The sequence below is a fragment of the Gracilinanus agilis genome, chromosome 1 (genome assembly GCF_016433145.1).
Source record: "Gracilinanus agilis isolate LMUSP501 chromosome 1, AgileGrace, whole genome shotgun sequence".
Lineage (NCBI taxonomy): Eukaryota > Metazoa > Chordata > Mammalia > Didelphimorphia > Didelphidae > Gracilinanus > Gracilinanus agilis.
The window spans coordinates 727,605,741-727,621,459 of record NC_058130.1 but is presented as its reverse complement, the minus strand read 5'-3'; the positions used below and the strand labels follow the sequence as shown (position 1 = coordinate 727,621,459).

The 15,719-nt window shown below is 51.7% G+C and overlaps 1 protein-coding gene across 1 annotated transcript; it reads right to left on the bottom strand.

Annotated features, from left to right (window-relative positions):
• On the bottom strand, nt 1–11,239 carry PLK5 (polo like kinase 5 (inactive)). Its single transcript, XM_044671903.1, has 15 exons — nt 11,132–11,239; nt 10,439–10,546; nt 9,737–9,877; nt 8,578–8,707; nt 8,011–8,098; nt 7,686–7,781; nt 7,349–7,547; nt 6,099–6,231; nt 5,897–5,973; nt 4,533–4,662; nt 3,465–3,542; nt 2,960–3,116; nt 2,611–2,740; nt 2,414–2,527; nt 1–1,763 (listed from the first exon to the last, which is right to left on the bottom strand). The coding sequence occupies exons 1-15, from the start codon at nt 11,237–11,239 to the stop codon at nt 1,578–1,580; spliced, it is 1,875 nt and encodes a 624-aa protein (XP_044527838.1). The 3' UTR covers nt 1–1,577.
• Nucleotides 11,240–15,719: the final 4,480 nt, after the last annotated feature.

Sequence of the window (15,719 nt, the reverse complement as noted above, 5' to 3'; positions counted from 1 at the left end):
TACCAGCTTTTTCCTTTAATGAAAAAGACCATTGAGGAGCTCAGTCCAGCACAGTGACCACCTTGCAGGATTCCCCTGCCCCATTTCAGCTCCCACCTGGACCTTTTGGCCTTTGCTTGCCTACCCCAGGCCAAACCCAGCTGCTGAGACCCCTGTCCCACCATCCCCTCTCAGCCCAAACTGAGTATTTAATCAGTCAGAAGAGTTGGAAGGGGCTTTGGAGGGCCTTCTTCCTGCAACATGAGTCCACGACAGCCCTGACTAACGGTGGTTTGACAGAGACAGACTGCTCCCTACGCTCAAGGCAAACCATTTCATTGTGGGCCAGATTTCTCCCACATTTCCTTCCTGCAACCTCCATTCAGTGCTCCTAGTTCTGCTCTCCAGGATCAGGCAGAACGAGTCTGAAATCAAGTAAATCATCCCTTTTCTACATGCCAGACCTCCACATATTTGGAAAAACAAAAACAAAACCAACACCAACTGTCATGTCTCTTCCACCCTTGCCCCTGCCCGAGGCAGGCTTTCTTCTCCAGGCTAACATCCCCAAGTTCCTTCAACTGATTTTGGTGTGTCATGATTTCCAATCCCCTCCCTGGACTGGCAGGCCATCCTTCAGATCCACTCCAACTTGTCAGAGTCCTTCCTCAATCAGAACACCGTCCTCTAGATGTCTGACCAGGGCAGGGGGCCCTTTGTCTCCCACCTTCTTCCTTCTCCATGCTTTCTCTTTCTTCTACAGCCCAAGATCGTATTGAGTTTTGGGGGGCTGCAGTGTCTGTGAAGACTGAAAAACCCAGATCCTTTTCACACGATCTCTCTGGCGGTGTCTCCCCAGTCTTATATTTTGGAAGTTAATTTTTTTGAACCCAAGTGCAGAACTTTGCATTTAGGCCCATTAAGTTTCGTTGATGTTGTTTTTAGTCCAGTCTTGGTGCCAGGTCAACCCCAGCCCTGACCTCGGTGGCCAAAGGAAATTACTCCAGCTCACCTTTTTTTCACTTGTCTTTGCTTCTGCCCATCCTTTTGGCTTTTGCTCCAGTCCTGATAGCTACTGGCTGTCCTGGAAGTTGGACAGTGTGGGATAGGGAATGGAGCAGTGGACTGAGAGTGAGAAGTCCTGGGTTCTAATCCTGGCTCTTCTACTCTGTGTCCTTGGCCAAGTCCTTTCCCTTCTCTGGGCCTCAGTATCCCCATCTAGTAAATGAAGGGTTTGGCCTAGAAAGTCTCTAAGGCCTCTTCCAGAGAATTCTCTAGAATTCTCCTTACCCCTGGCATGCCCCAAACTCTTGGCCTTCATCCTCTTCTACATGCCACCCCTCCTCAGCTCTCCTATTTTCCATTTCTCCCTGGATCCCACCCAACCTGCCAATGACCCTCGGTACCTCCTGGGCCCTTTGCTCCCTTAATCTCTGAGGGACCATATCTTCTCTACTTGCAGTCTTCCCTCTTGCAACTTCCTGGCTTCTTCTCATCTTTGGGGTTTAGGCAGCCACAGGTGCTCAGTAACCTTAAATGGCCACCCTGCAGACCCCCGCCTCCTCCCCCTGCTATCCCAGAGGGTCAAGGAAAGGGTGCTAGAAGGTCTGGAGCAGGTGGAGAGTATAGTCGAGGCGCTGGCGCAGGGCCTCACTGCAGCCATAGCATTGCAGGGTGCCCAGGGGATGTGAGGTGGCCAGCCGCTCCTGGTCAATGTAGGTGAGCAGAGGTTCTTCTCCTGCCCAGTTCAGCAGCAGTTTGGTGTGGTCATGGTAGAAGTTGACCTGGCCAGAATGGGCAACAAAGGAGGGTAATCTTTCATCTCCCATTTTGTACCCTGCCCCAGGAACCAAAGCTAAGGCCAAAGAGTGGGCTGCAGGAGGACGATAGACGATCAAGGGTCCCCCCAGATGCCCCATAGTCTCCTTCTTGCCAGGGACGTCTTAGAGGGAGAGAAGATTCTGGATGTCATCTAGCCCACCCTCATTTTACAGATGAAGAAATAACTTGACCACAGTCACTAGTTACTAGCAGATCTGACTGCTAGACCAGAGTACTTTCACTATACTCTGGGACCTCCTACTAGTTGTTTGCTTGTTTTTAACTCTCACCTTCCATCTTGGAATCAATACTGTGTATTGGTTCTAAGGCAGAAGAGTGGTAAGGGCTAGGCAATGGGGGTTAAGTGATTTATTCAGGGTCACCCAGGAAGGAAGTGTCTGAGGCCAGATTTGAACCCAGGTCTGGTCCTCTGTCCAGTGAGCCACCTCCTAGTAGTTGTGGGACTTTGAGAACCTGAGTGTGGAAGCCCCTACCCGGGGAGAGAGAGCAGGGGTGGCAGGACTCTATTAGCAGGGAGGGTCCCAGACCCTTCCATGGCACCTGGCATTCCTCTCCTCCCCTCTACTGCTTCCCCTTCCTATGGAGCACCTACCTGCATCGTTTGATCACTGAAGAGCAGGAGCAGGGCCTGGTCTGACTTGAGGAAATGGAGCAAGGAGAAGCCAGGGCCAGGCTTGAGGCTGGGCTGTGTGGGAAGACGCCCTCCCTGTAGAGGGGGCAAGGGAGTCAAGGGCCAGAGAGACAGAAAGGGCACCAGAGCCCTCCTGCACCCACTGGACCCAGCCTCACCTCTAACAGCCACCGCTGCATGTAGCGGGTGAAAAGCTGCAGAACGGCTACTTTGGTGCCCAAGGAGTCAGGAATATCCCTCCAGGAAAAGGTCACCACCTCACCCTGAACTGGACAGTAGCTGATGCACCTGTGGGGGGTGGGGGGAGCACAAGTACATGTTATCCTGAGAAATGGGGAAAGATCTCAGGTTACAAGGCTCTTTCCCTTGGGCCGAGCACACACCAGGGGGCAAGTGTGGGAGTCAAGTACCCAGGGTCAGCAGATGGAGGAGCTGGGCACTCACCTAGGAATGGACTCAAGGGTCACAGACTGACCCCAGAGAGGTCACACTGGGGAAAGGACTCACCCCAGGGCTGGCTGGAGAGAGATGTGGGTGCCATCCCGGAGAAGGACCCCGGTGCTGCCATCAGAGAGCTCGTAGCCAAACCCGTACTTGTTGGAATAATCCACCCACTTGGTGACCCACAGTACAGGCTGCTGCCGCCCAGGTGGGTCTTGCTCCCCTGGACAGAGGGAGGACAAGGTAAGCGAGTAACTCTACCCTCGGGCAGAGTCCCATGAGCCAATTGAGCTGCCTGGACACTAGAAAGAAAGCTTTAGCCGAGAGAAGAAGCAGCAGCAGAAAAAGTCTCCAAAGAATGAGAACTTAGGGCTAATGAGGACATTAGAAATCATCTAATCCAACCCCCTTATTTTACAGAGAAAGAAAGGGAGCCCCAGCCTGATTAAGTGACTTACCCAAGGTCACACAGTCAATCAGTTGCAAAACCCAAATCTAGACATTTAGCCTATATTTAGGAAGGAGGATGAGTATGGAAATTGGGGGGGTGGGAGAGCTGAGGAGCACCTACCTGCTGGCATAAAATCCAGACAATTCTTCAGGAGCCTGGCAGCCACCTCAGCCCCATCACCTGGGAATCCTGGCGACTCTAGAGAAGTAGGAAAGCTAAATAATGAGCTCCCTGTCACTAGAAGTGTTTGAGAGGCGAGTGGGCTATCACAACCAAGAACACTGTAGAAAGAATTCTTGCCCAGGAAGGTAACAGATCAGATACCTTCTGAAGCCTCTTCTATTTTAAAAAAAAATGGTATTTTCCCAAATACACGTAATATGAGACCTCTTCTATTTAGGTGATTCTGAGACGGCTTACCATCCTCATGGAGTCCCAGAACCCCAAAGCACCCAAGACTGTGTGTGCTACCAGCTGCTACGGCCAACCATAGATGGATGATCCAGCTGTGGCCTAGGCTAGTCACAGAAATGCATGGAATGTTTTTTTAGAGCTGGAAGGAATCTGAGGTCCAGTTAATTTTATAGATGGAAAAACTGAGGTCCTAGAGATTAAGTGACTTACCCAAAGGCACAAGCCAAGTCACTTGCAGAAATGGGATCAGAACCAAGGCCTCACTCCTTCCCCCTAACATGGACATCCCTTCCCAATCCTCTATCCTTCTGGAGAAGGCATTCTCCCACCTCCCTTCTTGCCATCTATCCGCCCTTTCAGATCCAAACAATAGGATTTTTTTCTTTTAAAAACAGTCAGTATCAGTTCTCGACAGAAGAACAGTAAGGACTAAGTAATTGGGGTTAAGTGACTTGCTCAAGGTCACACAGCTAAGAAAAGTCAGAGGCTTTAGAACTGAACCCAGATCCTCTTGAGGCAATGGGATTTTTTTTTTCTTTTAATTTTAAACCCTTAACTTCTGTGTATTGACTTATAGGTGGAAGATTGGTAAGGGTAGGCAATGGGGGTCAAGTGACCTGCCCAGGGTCACACAGCTGGGAAGTGTCTGAGGCCGGATTTGAACCTAGGACCTCCTGTCTCTAGGCCTGGCTCTCAATCCACCAAGCTACCCAGCTGCCCCCAGGCAATGGGAATTTTAAGGAGAGAGGAAGGAAGGGATTAATGCCAGCTCACCTTCTGTGCCAGGTGGGTGACTCCTAAGGCTCCTCCGTAGGAGTAGGTGGATAGGGATCTCTGGGTAAGGTACTTGGGGATCAGTTTCTTCCTCATGGGCTTCTGACTTGTGGGGAGAAGGAGAAAGACCCTAAATAGGGAAGGAAAAGGAGGGAGGAAGAGTAGAAGAGAGGGAAGGAGGGAGGAAGAAAGGAAGAAAGGAATTATTAAGCACCTATGGTGTGCCAAGCACTGTGGTAAGTGTTAAACAATTATTATTTCATTTGTTCAACCACCCTGGGAGGAAGGTATTGTTGTTAGAGGAAAGTACTGTTGTTATCCCTATTTTACAGCTGAGGAAACTGAGGCAGAGGTTAAGTGATTTGCCCACAGTCACACAGCTATAAATGTCTGAGGCTGGATTTGAGCTCGTCTTCCTGATTCTAGCTTTGCACCAGCTGCTTAAGGCCAGTTCTAACCTTTTACAAAGCTTCTTCCTCAGGGCAATTTTATGAGGCATAGTCCAAGCATTAGTACCTTCCATTTTTAGATGAGAAAACTGGTATACAAAGAGGCAGTGACTGGCCCAAGGTCACCCATCAAATTATTAAAGAGCCAGGACTAGAACCTGGGTCTCCTAGCTTCTAGGCCTGGGTTCTTTGTTCTATGTCAATCCACCTAATCTTATTGAAAATCCCATCCAATCCTTTGAGGGCCAGCTCCAGTCCTACCTCCCTTAGGAAACCTGCCCTGAATTTTCTTCTCCTTCCTCTACTACCCTAAACAGTGATGGGCTCTTACATGGAATGTCAGAACCTTAGAACTGAGGATATCAGAGGGAAGAGCCCTTAGAACCTAGAATGTCAGCAAGCTGGGAGGGACCTTAGAACAGAGAATGTCAGAGCTAGGAGGGAGTTTAGAACAGAGAATGTCAGAGCTGGGAGAGACCTTAGAACAGAGAATGTCAGAGCTGGGAGGGAGCTTAGAACAGAGCATGTCAGGGCTTGGAGAGAGCTTAGAACAGAGAATGTCAGAGCTGGGAGAGAGCTTAGAACAGAGAATGTCAGAGCTGGGAGGGAGCTTAGAACAGAGAATGTCAGAGCCGGGAGGGTCCTTAGAACAGAGAATGTCAGAGCTGGGAGAACCCTTAGAACAGAGAATGTCAGAGGGTGAAGGAGATCTTAAAACAGACTGTCAGAGAAAGCTGAGACTATTAGGGCAGGAAGGAAACTTATCATTTGAGGAACCTGAAGACTGTTAATGGGAAGAGTTGTGAGAAAAAATGGGGGATGGAAGCCCCCTTGGACTATCTGGGATCAACATTGCCCCCAGCCCTCACCTCTTTGCGTCCTTCTTCATGGAAACAGGACTTCTGAGTCTCTTACCTCATTGCCTGCTTCCCCGGGAGTCTTCTGGGGGTCCTCTGGGGCTGGGGTTGTTGACATCTTTGGGACAAATGATCCTGGAAATCGAGGACGAAGAAAGGTGAGCAAGGATAGTGTCTTGGCCTACCCCTGAAAACTGGGCATAGGGCCTGGAGTAGGGGTTGTGGGCTCCTGCCTCTTCCTCCACACCCATACTACTCACGTGGGGCTCGGCGCTGGGCCATGGCCAGAAACAGTTGGGTGGCCTTCTGAAAGAGTTTGTCCAAAGGCTGGGGGATGGTGAAGATAGGGGCTGTGTGGCAGGATCGTGGAGGCAGCTGGTCTGGAGTGAAGCCCTGCAGGGGAAAGAAGCAGGTAGAACACATCAGTGAAGTATTAGAACAAAGCCAATGTCATGTAGGGGGGAAATTCCTACTCAGAAAGGGTCAGGAAGCTAACATGTAAGAGCCTTGGTATTAGAGTTGAGGGCCCACGTTTAAATCCTGCTTCAGTCACTTACTACCTGGGTAATTCCTGGGCAAGTAGTTACTTCCCTCCTGAGCCTCAGTTTGCTCATCTGTAAAATAGGGGGGTTGGACTAAATGTCCTCTGAGGGCCCTTCTACCTCAAGATCTGTGATCCTTTGGCCCTTCTCCCTTCTCTAGGCCTCAGTGTCCTCACCTGGAAAATGAGAGGATTAAACAGTCTCTAAGGTCACTTCCAGCTCTAAATCCTAGGAAACCATTAACTAACCTTGTGACTGGCCAAGTTACTTCCCTTCCTTAGGTCTTAATTTCTTCCTCTGTGACACAAACACAATAATTTCTCCCTTCTCTTTTCCCCAAACCCAGAGGAATCATAATAATAACAAAACAGCTGTGATTCCTAAAGTCTTTTCAGGTATGCAGAACACTTTATATATATTTAAACCCTTACCTTCTGTCCTAGTATCATTTCTAAGATGGAAGAGCGGTAAAGGCTAGGCAATGGGGGTCAAGTGACTTACCCAGAGTCATATAGCTAGGAAGTATCTGAGGTTAGATTTGAACCCAGGATCTCTTGTGCCCAGTCCTGGCTCTCTGAGCTACCCAGCAGTCCCCAGAACACTTTATATGGATGCTTCTATTTGGGCCTCACATCCCTGTGAGATGGGTCTCACAACTATTATTATCCATTTTATAGATGAGGAATCTGAGGCCAAAAAGATGAGACTGGATCATAGTCGATTGTAGAATTTGAACTCAAGGCTACCCTGATTCCAAGTCCAGTCCTCCTTCTAGAGCTCCTGGCACACCTCAGTCACTTAGTAAATGCTTTTCACTGATTATCACATCATGTTGCTGCTCAAGAAGGGAAGCAAAAGGGCTTGGATTATTACTGGTATGTGTCATGGGCAGGAATATATGGGTTCCTTCAGGCCTTCCCCCCACAACTGGCTGAGCCCATGTTCCCGTGGCATATGTGAGCCCTGACCTGGGTGAAGAAGTCATCCTCCAGGACCTGGTCGAGGCTGGGCCGGTCAGCGGGGTTGGGGGCCAGCAGGCGGGCAATCAGCCTTCGGGCATTGGGTGAGAGGTGACTGGGCACGGGATAGCGGGCGTCCCGGATGTTCTGATACATTTCAGGCAGCGGGCTGGCCTTGAACGGGGGGGAGCCTGTCAGTGCTGTGTACCTGGGGTGAGGAAGGGGTTCTGCTGGATGAGCCTTCCACGGACCCTGCCCCGAGCCCCTGCCGGCCCTGAGGCCGCAGCTGTGCTCACATCCGCATGGACACAGACACGCAGTGACACTGTACACGGTCGGCACTCACACGATACAGCCAAGAGCCCAGATGTCCGACTGGAAGGAATGACCCTTTCGGGAGACAACCTCTGGGGCCAGGTAGTTGGGTGTCCCACAGAGTCCGCTGGGGAGCAAGACAGAAGAAGTGACAGCACTCAGCCCGGACGGTGCACCCCCCGCCAGCCACATACCGGCACATCCCCCCGTCCCACGTAGAGGAGCGCGCGCACACGCAGAGCCACCAAAGACATCCCCACAACCACGTCTGCACAAGGTCCCAACCTGCTGGCATGCAGGCAAGGGAGCTGTGCACACACAACCACACGGGCACTGACACGGTCACACACACTTACCCATGGCAGTGCCCCCCCGGCCCCACTTTTGTAGCCAGTCCCAAGTCTCCGATCTTCACCTCCATGTTCTTGGTAATGAAGAAGTTACCTGCAGAAGGAATAGATCAAGTTGATGGTGTGTGATGGCATGTGGATGGGTGTGATGGCACATAGGTATAAAATGAAATGTGATGACATGGGTGAATATGATGGTGTGCAATGGCACGTGGGTGTGTGATGGCATGTGGATGGGTGATAGCATGTGAGGGTATATGATGGCATGTGATGGCCCATGGGTATGTGACGACACAAGTGAATATGATGGTGTGTGTGTTTTGGCATGTGGTTGTGTGATGTGTGTGATGGCATGTGAGTAGGTGTGATAGTATGGGTGATGGTGTTTGTGATAACACTGGGGCAAGCATGGAGGAGGGCGCTCCCAAGAGACACAGAACGTCTCTGGCACATCTGGTGTGACCTCCTGCCTCTCAAGGGGACTTTCTGTAACTCCCCTGGTCTCTCTTCCCATCCTTCCTTCCCCTCCTCTACCTCAGCCTCCCCCATCCCTGCCCCTGAGCCTGTACTTACTGAGCTTGAGGTCTCTGTGGATGATACCCTGCTGGTGGAGGTAACGTAGGCCAGCCGCAATGCCCCGCAGGTAGTAGCGGACCTCAGGCTCAGTCAGTGTCTTCCGGGCCTTCAGGACATGGGCCAAGGACTACAAGGAAGGAAGGAAAGGGAGGGAGGGAGAAAGGGAGGGAGGGAGAGACTGGGTGAGATGGTGAGATGCTAGTCTCAGGCTTCCCACCTACCTTATCACCCTAGCTCCAAGGGCCTTTCCATCTACTCTTTCCTCACAATGATCCAGGAGCAGAAGGTATTATCCCCATTTTATAGATGGGGAAACCAAGCTTAGGGAATAGAAAAAGCTTCCTCAAGGTCACATGAAGAAATAAGGGCAAAGGAATAATGATACCCAGAACTGCTGACTTTCAGCTTCAGGGAGGTCTATCCCTAAGAGAAGACCAATATTGGAGGTGGTGGAGGAGGGAAGGGAATAAACATTTATACAGCACCTACTGGGTGCCAGGCATTGTGCTAAGGACTTTACAAATATCTCATCTGAGCTTCACAACAACCCTACAAGGTAGTTGCTGTTTTTACCCCCATTTTACAGCTGAGGAAAATGAGGCAGACTGAGGTTATGTGACTTGGGGGGGGGGGCACACAATTAGTAAATGTCTGAGGCAGGATTTGAACACGATTCTTCTTGCCTCTAAACCCAGTGATCCATCTACTGTACCACCTAGATCAGTGATTCCCAAAGTGGGCGCCACCGCCCCCTGGTGGGTGCTGCAGCGATCCAGGGGGATGGTGATGGCCACAGGTGCATTTATCTTTCCTATTAATTGCTATTAAAATTTTTTTAAAAATTAATTGCCAGGGGGCTAAGTAATATTTTTTCTGGAAAGGGGGCGGTAGACCAAAAAAGTTTGGGAGCCACTGACCTAGATGCTTCAGTAAGAAGGAATTTAAAGATAAGGATTTTGGGAGGGGGGCACCAGAAGAATCAGAGATAGGAGAGATTAATATTGGGGAAGAGGATGGAGAGATGGGATAGGGGTCAGGGATGTAGGAGACCAATACTAGGGATGGAGATATCGATGATGAGGGTGGAGGATCAGAGAAGGAGGAAATGGGATGGATCAGAGATAGAAAGGAAAGGTCAGGGTGAGGAGGCCCTCACCTTGCGGCTGCAGTACTCTAACACCAAATAGACATTGTCCCGATCAGCAAAATGTCCATGGAAGCCAACCACATTCCTGTGCCTAAGCTGGCTGTGGAGCTCAATCTCTCGCTCTACTTGCCGGCGGGAAGGTGGCCCCCTCTATGGGACAGAACGAGAAGCATGATGGGACTGGAGGAGGAACCCAGAAGGCTGGGGTCTTAGGGGTCAGAGATGGACAGAGAAGAATGGGTGAGAGGAAGGAAGACCTGTGCAAGGGCTGAGGGTGGGAGATTTTTGGATGGGGAAGGGGTGAAGAGAAGTCAGGAATGGAAACAGGACCAGTGATGGAGAGGGAGAGCATCGATGAGGGAATTAAGGATGAAGAAGACAGTGATAAGGGAAAGGGATGACAATGATGATAGGGATGAGGAGTCAGAAATGGGGCAGGTTAGTAATGGGGAGTCAGCAATAGAAGAGATCCATGAAGGGAACAGGGGAAATAAGGGATGATGGAGATCAGTAATGGTCAAGCTGCGGGATATCAGAGATTGGGATAGGTGTATCTCCAATCAGGATGGAGATCAGGGTTGGGGAGCTTGAGATTTAGGATTATCCATAGGAATAGAGGACTAGGGATGGGGTTGGGAGTAAGGTAGAGGGTTGGGGGAAGGGATCGAGGGCAGGGTCTTGAAGTCTCTGAAAAGGGGGAGGGAGTATTACCTTCCCCCACTGGTCTGGCCCACTGAGTCTTTCCCAGGGCACCACCTTGAGGGCGAACACTCGATTGGTGGACATGTCAGTCAGTTTGTAGCATCTGCCAAAGGCACCCTGTGGTAGCGAGGGGGAGTCACAGGGGATATAGGACACATTACAGCATCCCAGACACCACTCACTCAGACTCTTCCTGGGACCCGGACCTCAGGTGCTCCCCAGCTTCTAACCTCAAGCAGGAAAGCACGGATGAACACACACGCAAGTACAAGCCCATATATTTCCCCCATTGCCCACTTACACCTGTACTGGTCTTCCCAGGGCCCCCTCCTTGGACAGCTCTGGACCTGGGCCTTCCAGCTGACCACCTATTACATGGGTACCATCCCTCCTCTACACAACACACACACACACAAGCTGCAGCCTGGCTAGGGGTGAAGGCAGACTCAGACAGAGGAAACAGAGTCGCTAAGTAAGTAAGTCTGGGAAAGTGGGCCAGCCAGAATCAGGATTTAGAGCTGGAAAGGACTTGGCTAGCCCCTATGAATACTGGCTCTCCTCCCCTTGCAGGACTCCCCCTCCCTTCCCGCGTTGCCCCCATTTATGCCTCAGTGTCCCCATCCTTCCCCCTCTAACCCCCCAGGGAGCCAGGAGAACGGAGCCTCCAGGGCCCACGGGACTCCCCCTCCCCTCAGCCCTTACCGTGCCCAGCAGTCGCCCCCGCCTGTAGATGCGCCCTGTGCTCGGGTCCCGGAGGAAGGAGGCTACAGGCTCCTGGGCCCCCCTTCTCCTGGGTACTCTCAGCTCCATCCCTACCCTCTTACACCCCCTAGCCTCTCCGCGGGCCCAGCTGAGCTCCCCCACCCACCTTCCCTCCTTCTCCAGCTACTTCTCCCTCTCCCTCCCAAGCTCTGACAGTGCCTGGGGGAGTCCCCGGGAAGGTTCATATACCCCCCGGGGCCAGGCCTCCGGGCCTCCCTCCCTCGATGATTGGCTGTAGAGAAAACAAGAGGGAGGGGGAACTGGAGAAGGGTGAGAGCCCGGGGGAGGGAGAAGGGGGGCGGTGGCGGCGGCGAGGGAGGGGGGAGGCGGGAGGGGAGCCAGGCACGCACACTGGCAGATGCTGGGAGCTAGTGTGTGGGAGTTTGTGTGTCTGAGCTTATCTAGGTAAATCTGTATGTGCGCGCGCACTTGTGCGCGGTAGCGTATGTCCGGGATGGATGTGTGGCCGTGGGAATGTGTGGCCAGCCGAGATGGAAATTGTCGCGCTCTGTGTGTTGTGTGGACGCAGGACCGCTTTGGTTCCGGATACATGTGTGTACGTGTGAGCAGGGACAGTGTGTGTATGTGATTGTGTGTTTGCGCGCGCGCTAGCTGGAGTTCCGTGTAGATCTCGGCTTGTTTATGTTAAGTGGGCATTACGCATGGATTAGGTGCATCCGTGCAAAGGAGGCTATGCCCTGAGCATGCCCGGCTTCTGCTGGGCATATGTTCCCGTGTGTGTGCAGAGACGGCCTCTGTATGGTAAGGGTGCATAAGTCCCCTCCCTATCTACTGTGTACGCAGGTCCCTCGGTTTCCTCACCTGAGAACTGGGCATGGTTATTTGAAAAGGAATAGAGGGAGTCCTCTTCTCTCTCTTTCTCAGAAGAGTTTCTCCCCTAAGGGTTTTGAGGCCCATCCCCTGTCACCCTGCTCTCTAGGGAGGAGGGGATGGGGAGCCCAGAGCCTTGGAATCCTCTGCTCCCCGGCAGAGTCCATCCTTTCCTAGCAAGTAAGAAGGTTGGGAGTGGCTACTCCTTCTGTCTCTGCGGGACTCCTAGGTATATCCGCGCCCTCCCCCCCCCCCCCCCCCCCCCCCAGCACTTAAATGTATTTGGTGAATGAAAGCTAGCTGAAAATCAGAGCTTTCATGGAGGGAGGCAGATCCGGCAGCATGCAGGCGCTCAGAGGAAGGGGAGCAGGGTCCCACATTTTTCCAATGTTTTATTTTCCCCTAATTACATGTAAAGACAATTTTTAACCACTCTAAGAGAGAAGAGCGAGGGCTAAGCAAGTGGGGATAAGTGACTTGCTCAGAGTCATACGCTAGGATCATCTGAGGCCTGATTCGAACTGGGGGGGAGGGTCTCTCCTCCCCCACTCCATCTGGCCTTCTATCCACTGTGCTACCTAGCTGCTCCACACAGGGCTGTTTGTAAAGAAAGTAAACCCTAGAGCTCCACAGAAATGGAAGCTCACTATATTTCTAGAGAGATTGGAAAGATATGAATGGATTTAGATAAATGAGCAGCTTGGCACCCTCAAAAGGAACACTGGTGTCTGGACTCAGAGGAGCAGAGATTTAGACCCCGAAGGAACCTTAGAGGACATTGAGTCCAATCCCTTTGTTTAGTAGATGAGAAAACTGAGCCACAGGAAGTTTAAATGACTTCCCCAGAGTAACACAGCTTTTAAGCATTCCATGTAAGATCTGAACTCAGGTCTTGTTGTCTCTGGGTCTAACATTCTATCCATGGACTACTTAGCAGTCTCTAAAGTCAGAGAACTTGGGCTTTGATTTTGGTTTGTGTGGACTCAAGACAGAAGGACCTCCTTGCTGGGTCTCAGTTTCCTCAACTGTAAAAAAGAGGACATTGTACCAGATGATGCTAAGGTCCCTTTCAGCTCTAAATCCTACCCCTAGTGAGGTCAGGCAGGAGTGGGAGGACTAGGGGTTGGGGTAGGGAGCAATCAGAGCTATTCCTTCCACGTGGGACAGCTCTGATCCTGAGGCAGGCTCTCCTCATTTGGGGCAGAAGACTGTAAAAAATTGTGTGTGTTGTCTGCTTCGTAGAATGTATGTTCCTTGAGGACAGCAACTGTTTTTATCTTTGTATCCTCAAGTATGGAGCCGTGCCTGGGACACAGCCAATACTTTATACCTGTTTGCTGACTTACCCTCTGATCCTACCCAGCACCACAGACTGTTGACCATAGGCCTCATTCTTAGCCCACTCCCCTGATTTCCCTCTTGCCTAAAGTTGTGTTCAGAGCTGGAAGAGACTCTTGGGGTCCCCTAGTCCAAGGCACTCATTTTTCACAAGGGGCTTGCTCCAGGCTACAAAGCAAAAAGCCTGATGGCACAATCAGGGACTGAAAAACTGGTCCCTTCCAGCTCTGAACTGGTTCTAAGATTCCAGGAAAAGACCAGTTTCCAATTTTATATAAGAGGCCGAGCTCCCAGGGTGATCTCAGTGGGTAAGCAGTGCCCCCTAATGGCTCTCAGGCCTATAATATTAGGAGACCACTGGCAGGGTTTCTCCCAAGAGTGAAGAAGTGGAGATTTTTGTGGAAGAAAGTAGATAAGAAATGCAGGGTCTGGGAGATGGAGGGAGGGAAGGAGAGGCCAAGGGAGCTGGGATTAGGGCCAAGGCATTGTCTGAGAACTCATGGCTCTGCAGGGAAGCCAAAAAGGATTTTTACCCTTTTGTGCCCATTGTTCTCACCAGCAATCCCCAACCCATTGGACAATAATTGGGGGGTTTAGAGGTCTGGGTCCTCATTGTCTGCCACCCATTTCCTCTGTGACCCTGGACATGTCCCTTTCTCTTTCTGAGCTGTTTCCCCATCTTGTAAAATGCAGCCGGGGTAGATAAGGTCCCTTGTGTTTCCTTTGTAGGGGAACAGTATGATGGATGGAACTAGAGGCAGGAAGATGAGCACCTGATACTAGCTTTGTGACTATGGACAAATCACAGCTTCTCTGAGCCTCAGTGTTCTCGTCTATAAAATGGGAAAATCATACCAAAGGATTGCTTTGAGGACCCAATGAGGAAATATATAAAAAGTAGGTCGTGTTACATAAATGTAAATTGTTATTTTAAAGTTCCTGACATCCCAAGTTCTAAGAACTCTTTCCACATTCAGCAATCAATATTATAATAAGGACCTCTTCAATTCTAACAAGTCAGCCCTAGAACCCTGCTGTCTGGATTCCCAGGCCAGGGCTTGTTCTCAGAACTTCTCCTCAGTCCCTATTTCTAGAGGATCCTACTCAGCCCATCACCTTTTTTTCTTTAAGTCCCTCCAAAAGGGCTCACAGCTTTCTCTGGAAGCCTTTCTTTTGCTTCTCTTCTTGTGTCTTCATCTTCTCTTGCTGAATCCTCCCTCCCCTAAAGAGGCACTTGGAGCCTGGGGGCAGGAAAGGGACTATTCACAAAAAAGGGAGGGTCAAAGATCTGGCGGAGTTGGGGGGGAGTTCAGGGAGTAGGCAGTGTGGGCCCAAGAGCAGGAGGGGGAAGCTTAAGAGCTGGTACCTGAGATCTAGGGCCAGGGGAGGGTACCCTAATCTCCAAAACCTCTTTCCACTTACCACCCCCCCCCCCCACCATGACTACAGCGGCCTGGAAAGCTTCGGACATCCGATCTTCTTGTTTACCTAGCCCCGGGGGAGGGCAGGGCCCAGTGGCGTCCAAGCCCGGCTCCAGCCCGGGTCCCCAGCTCTCTCGTGGCTGCTTCTCCCATTCCTCTGCCCCTCTGCCCTCAGTTAGCCCAGCGACCACGGTTATGCCCGGCAGGGGTCGCTGTGAATGTTCCCTTCTCTGCAGTCTTCACCTCCCCCTCAGTTAACCCCCTTAGTTGTTATTGGAAACGACATCCTGAGTGCGGGGATCCCTGAGGGACACCCTTGGGTCGAGCTGTTGGGGGATCCGTCTTGCTTTGGCCTACCGGGTCCCTGTGTTCGGATAGGGAACCCAGGTGTCGGAGGCCGGAGCAGGGGGCGTCGATTAAGTAGCTCATTGGGGTCAAGGGCTCAGCACTGGGGACCCAGGTGTCCCGGCCATTCCCAGGGATGGATTGAATGTCCCAAGGGGAGTAGTAAGGAGGGGAACTTCTTGGGAGCTCCAGTATAGGACTGATTCAAGGCAAGCTGGAATTCTCGCTCTGGACTTCATTTTCCCGGTCTGTAAAACGAAGGGCCGCGACCCCTAGAAGGTCTCTCTCAGATCCCTTCTAGAGAACCCAGTGTTCAGAGCTCCGGGAGAGGAGCGGGGGCGGAGCTTGGCCTCACCCTTCCTTCCCTCCTTCTCTCCCCCCCCCTGGGAGCACCGCACCCCGCGCTCACATTTCCCGGGCCTGAGCCGGAGTAGCAGAAATAGCAACGCCTGGGGCGGGGTGGGGGGCGGTGAAGAGAAGAGGATGGAGATGCAGTGGGGGGTGGGAGGGGGGGGAACGGAAAAATTAGATTGGGGGCGGGGAGGGGTGGGCCTAGGATGGCTCCCGCCCTCGCCCCGCCTCCTCCCTTCCCG

Excerpts from the sequence above, each read along its gene's own strand:
- PLK5 (XM_044671903.1), bottom strand. The coding sequence starts at position 11,239 with ATGGAGCTGAGAGTACCCAGGAGAAGGGGGGCCCAGGAGCCTGTAGCC. Across the intron at positions 9,878-10,438 it reads GGCCAGACCAGTGGGGGAAG|AGGGGGCCACCTTCCCGCCG; the intron begins GTAATACTCCCT and ends TCTGTCCCATAG. Across the intron at positions 1,764-2,413 it reads TCAGTGATCAAACGATGCAG|GTCAACTTCTACCATGACCA; the intron begins GTAGGTGCTCCA and ends CATTCTGGCCAG.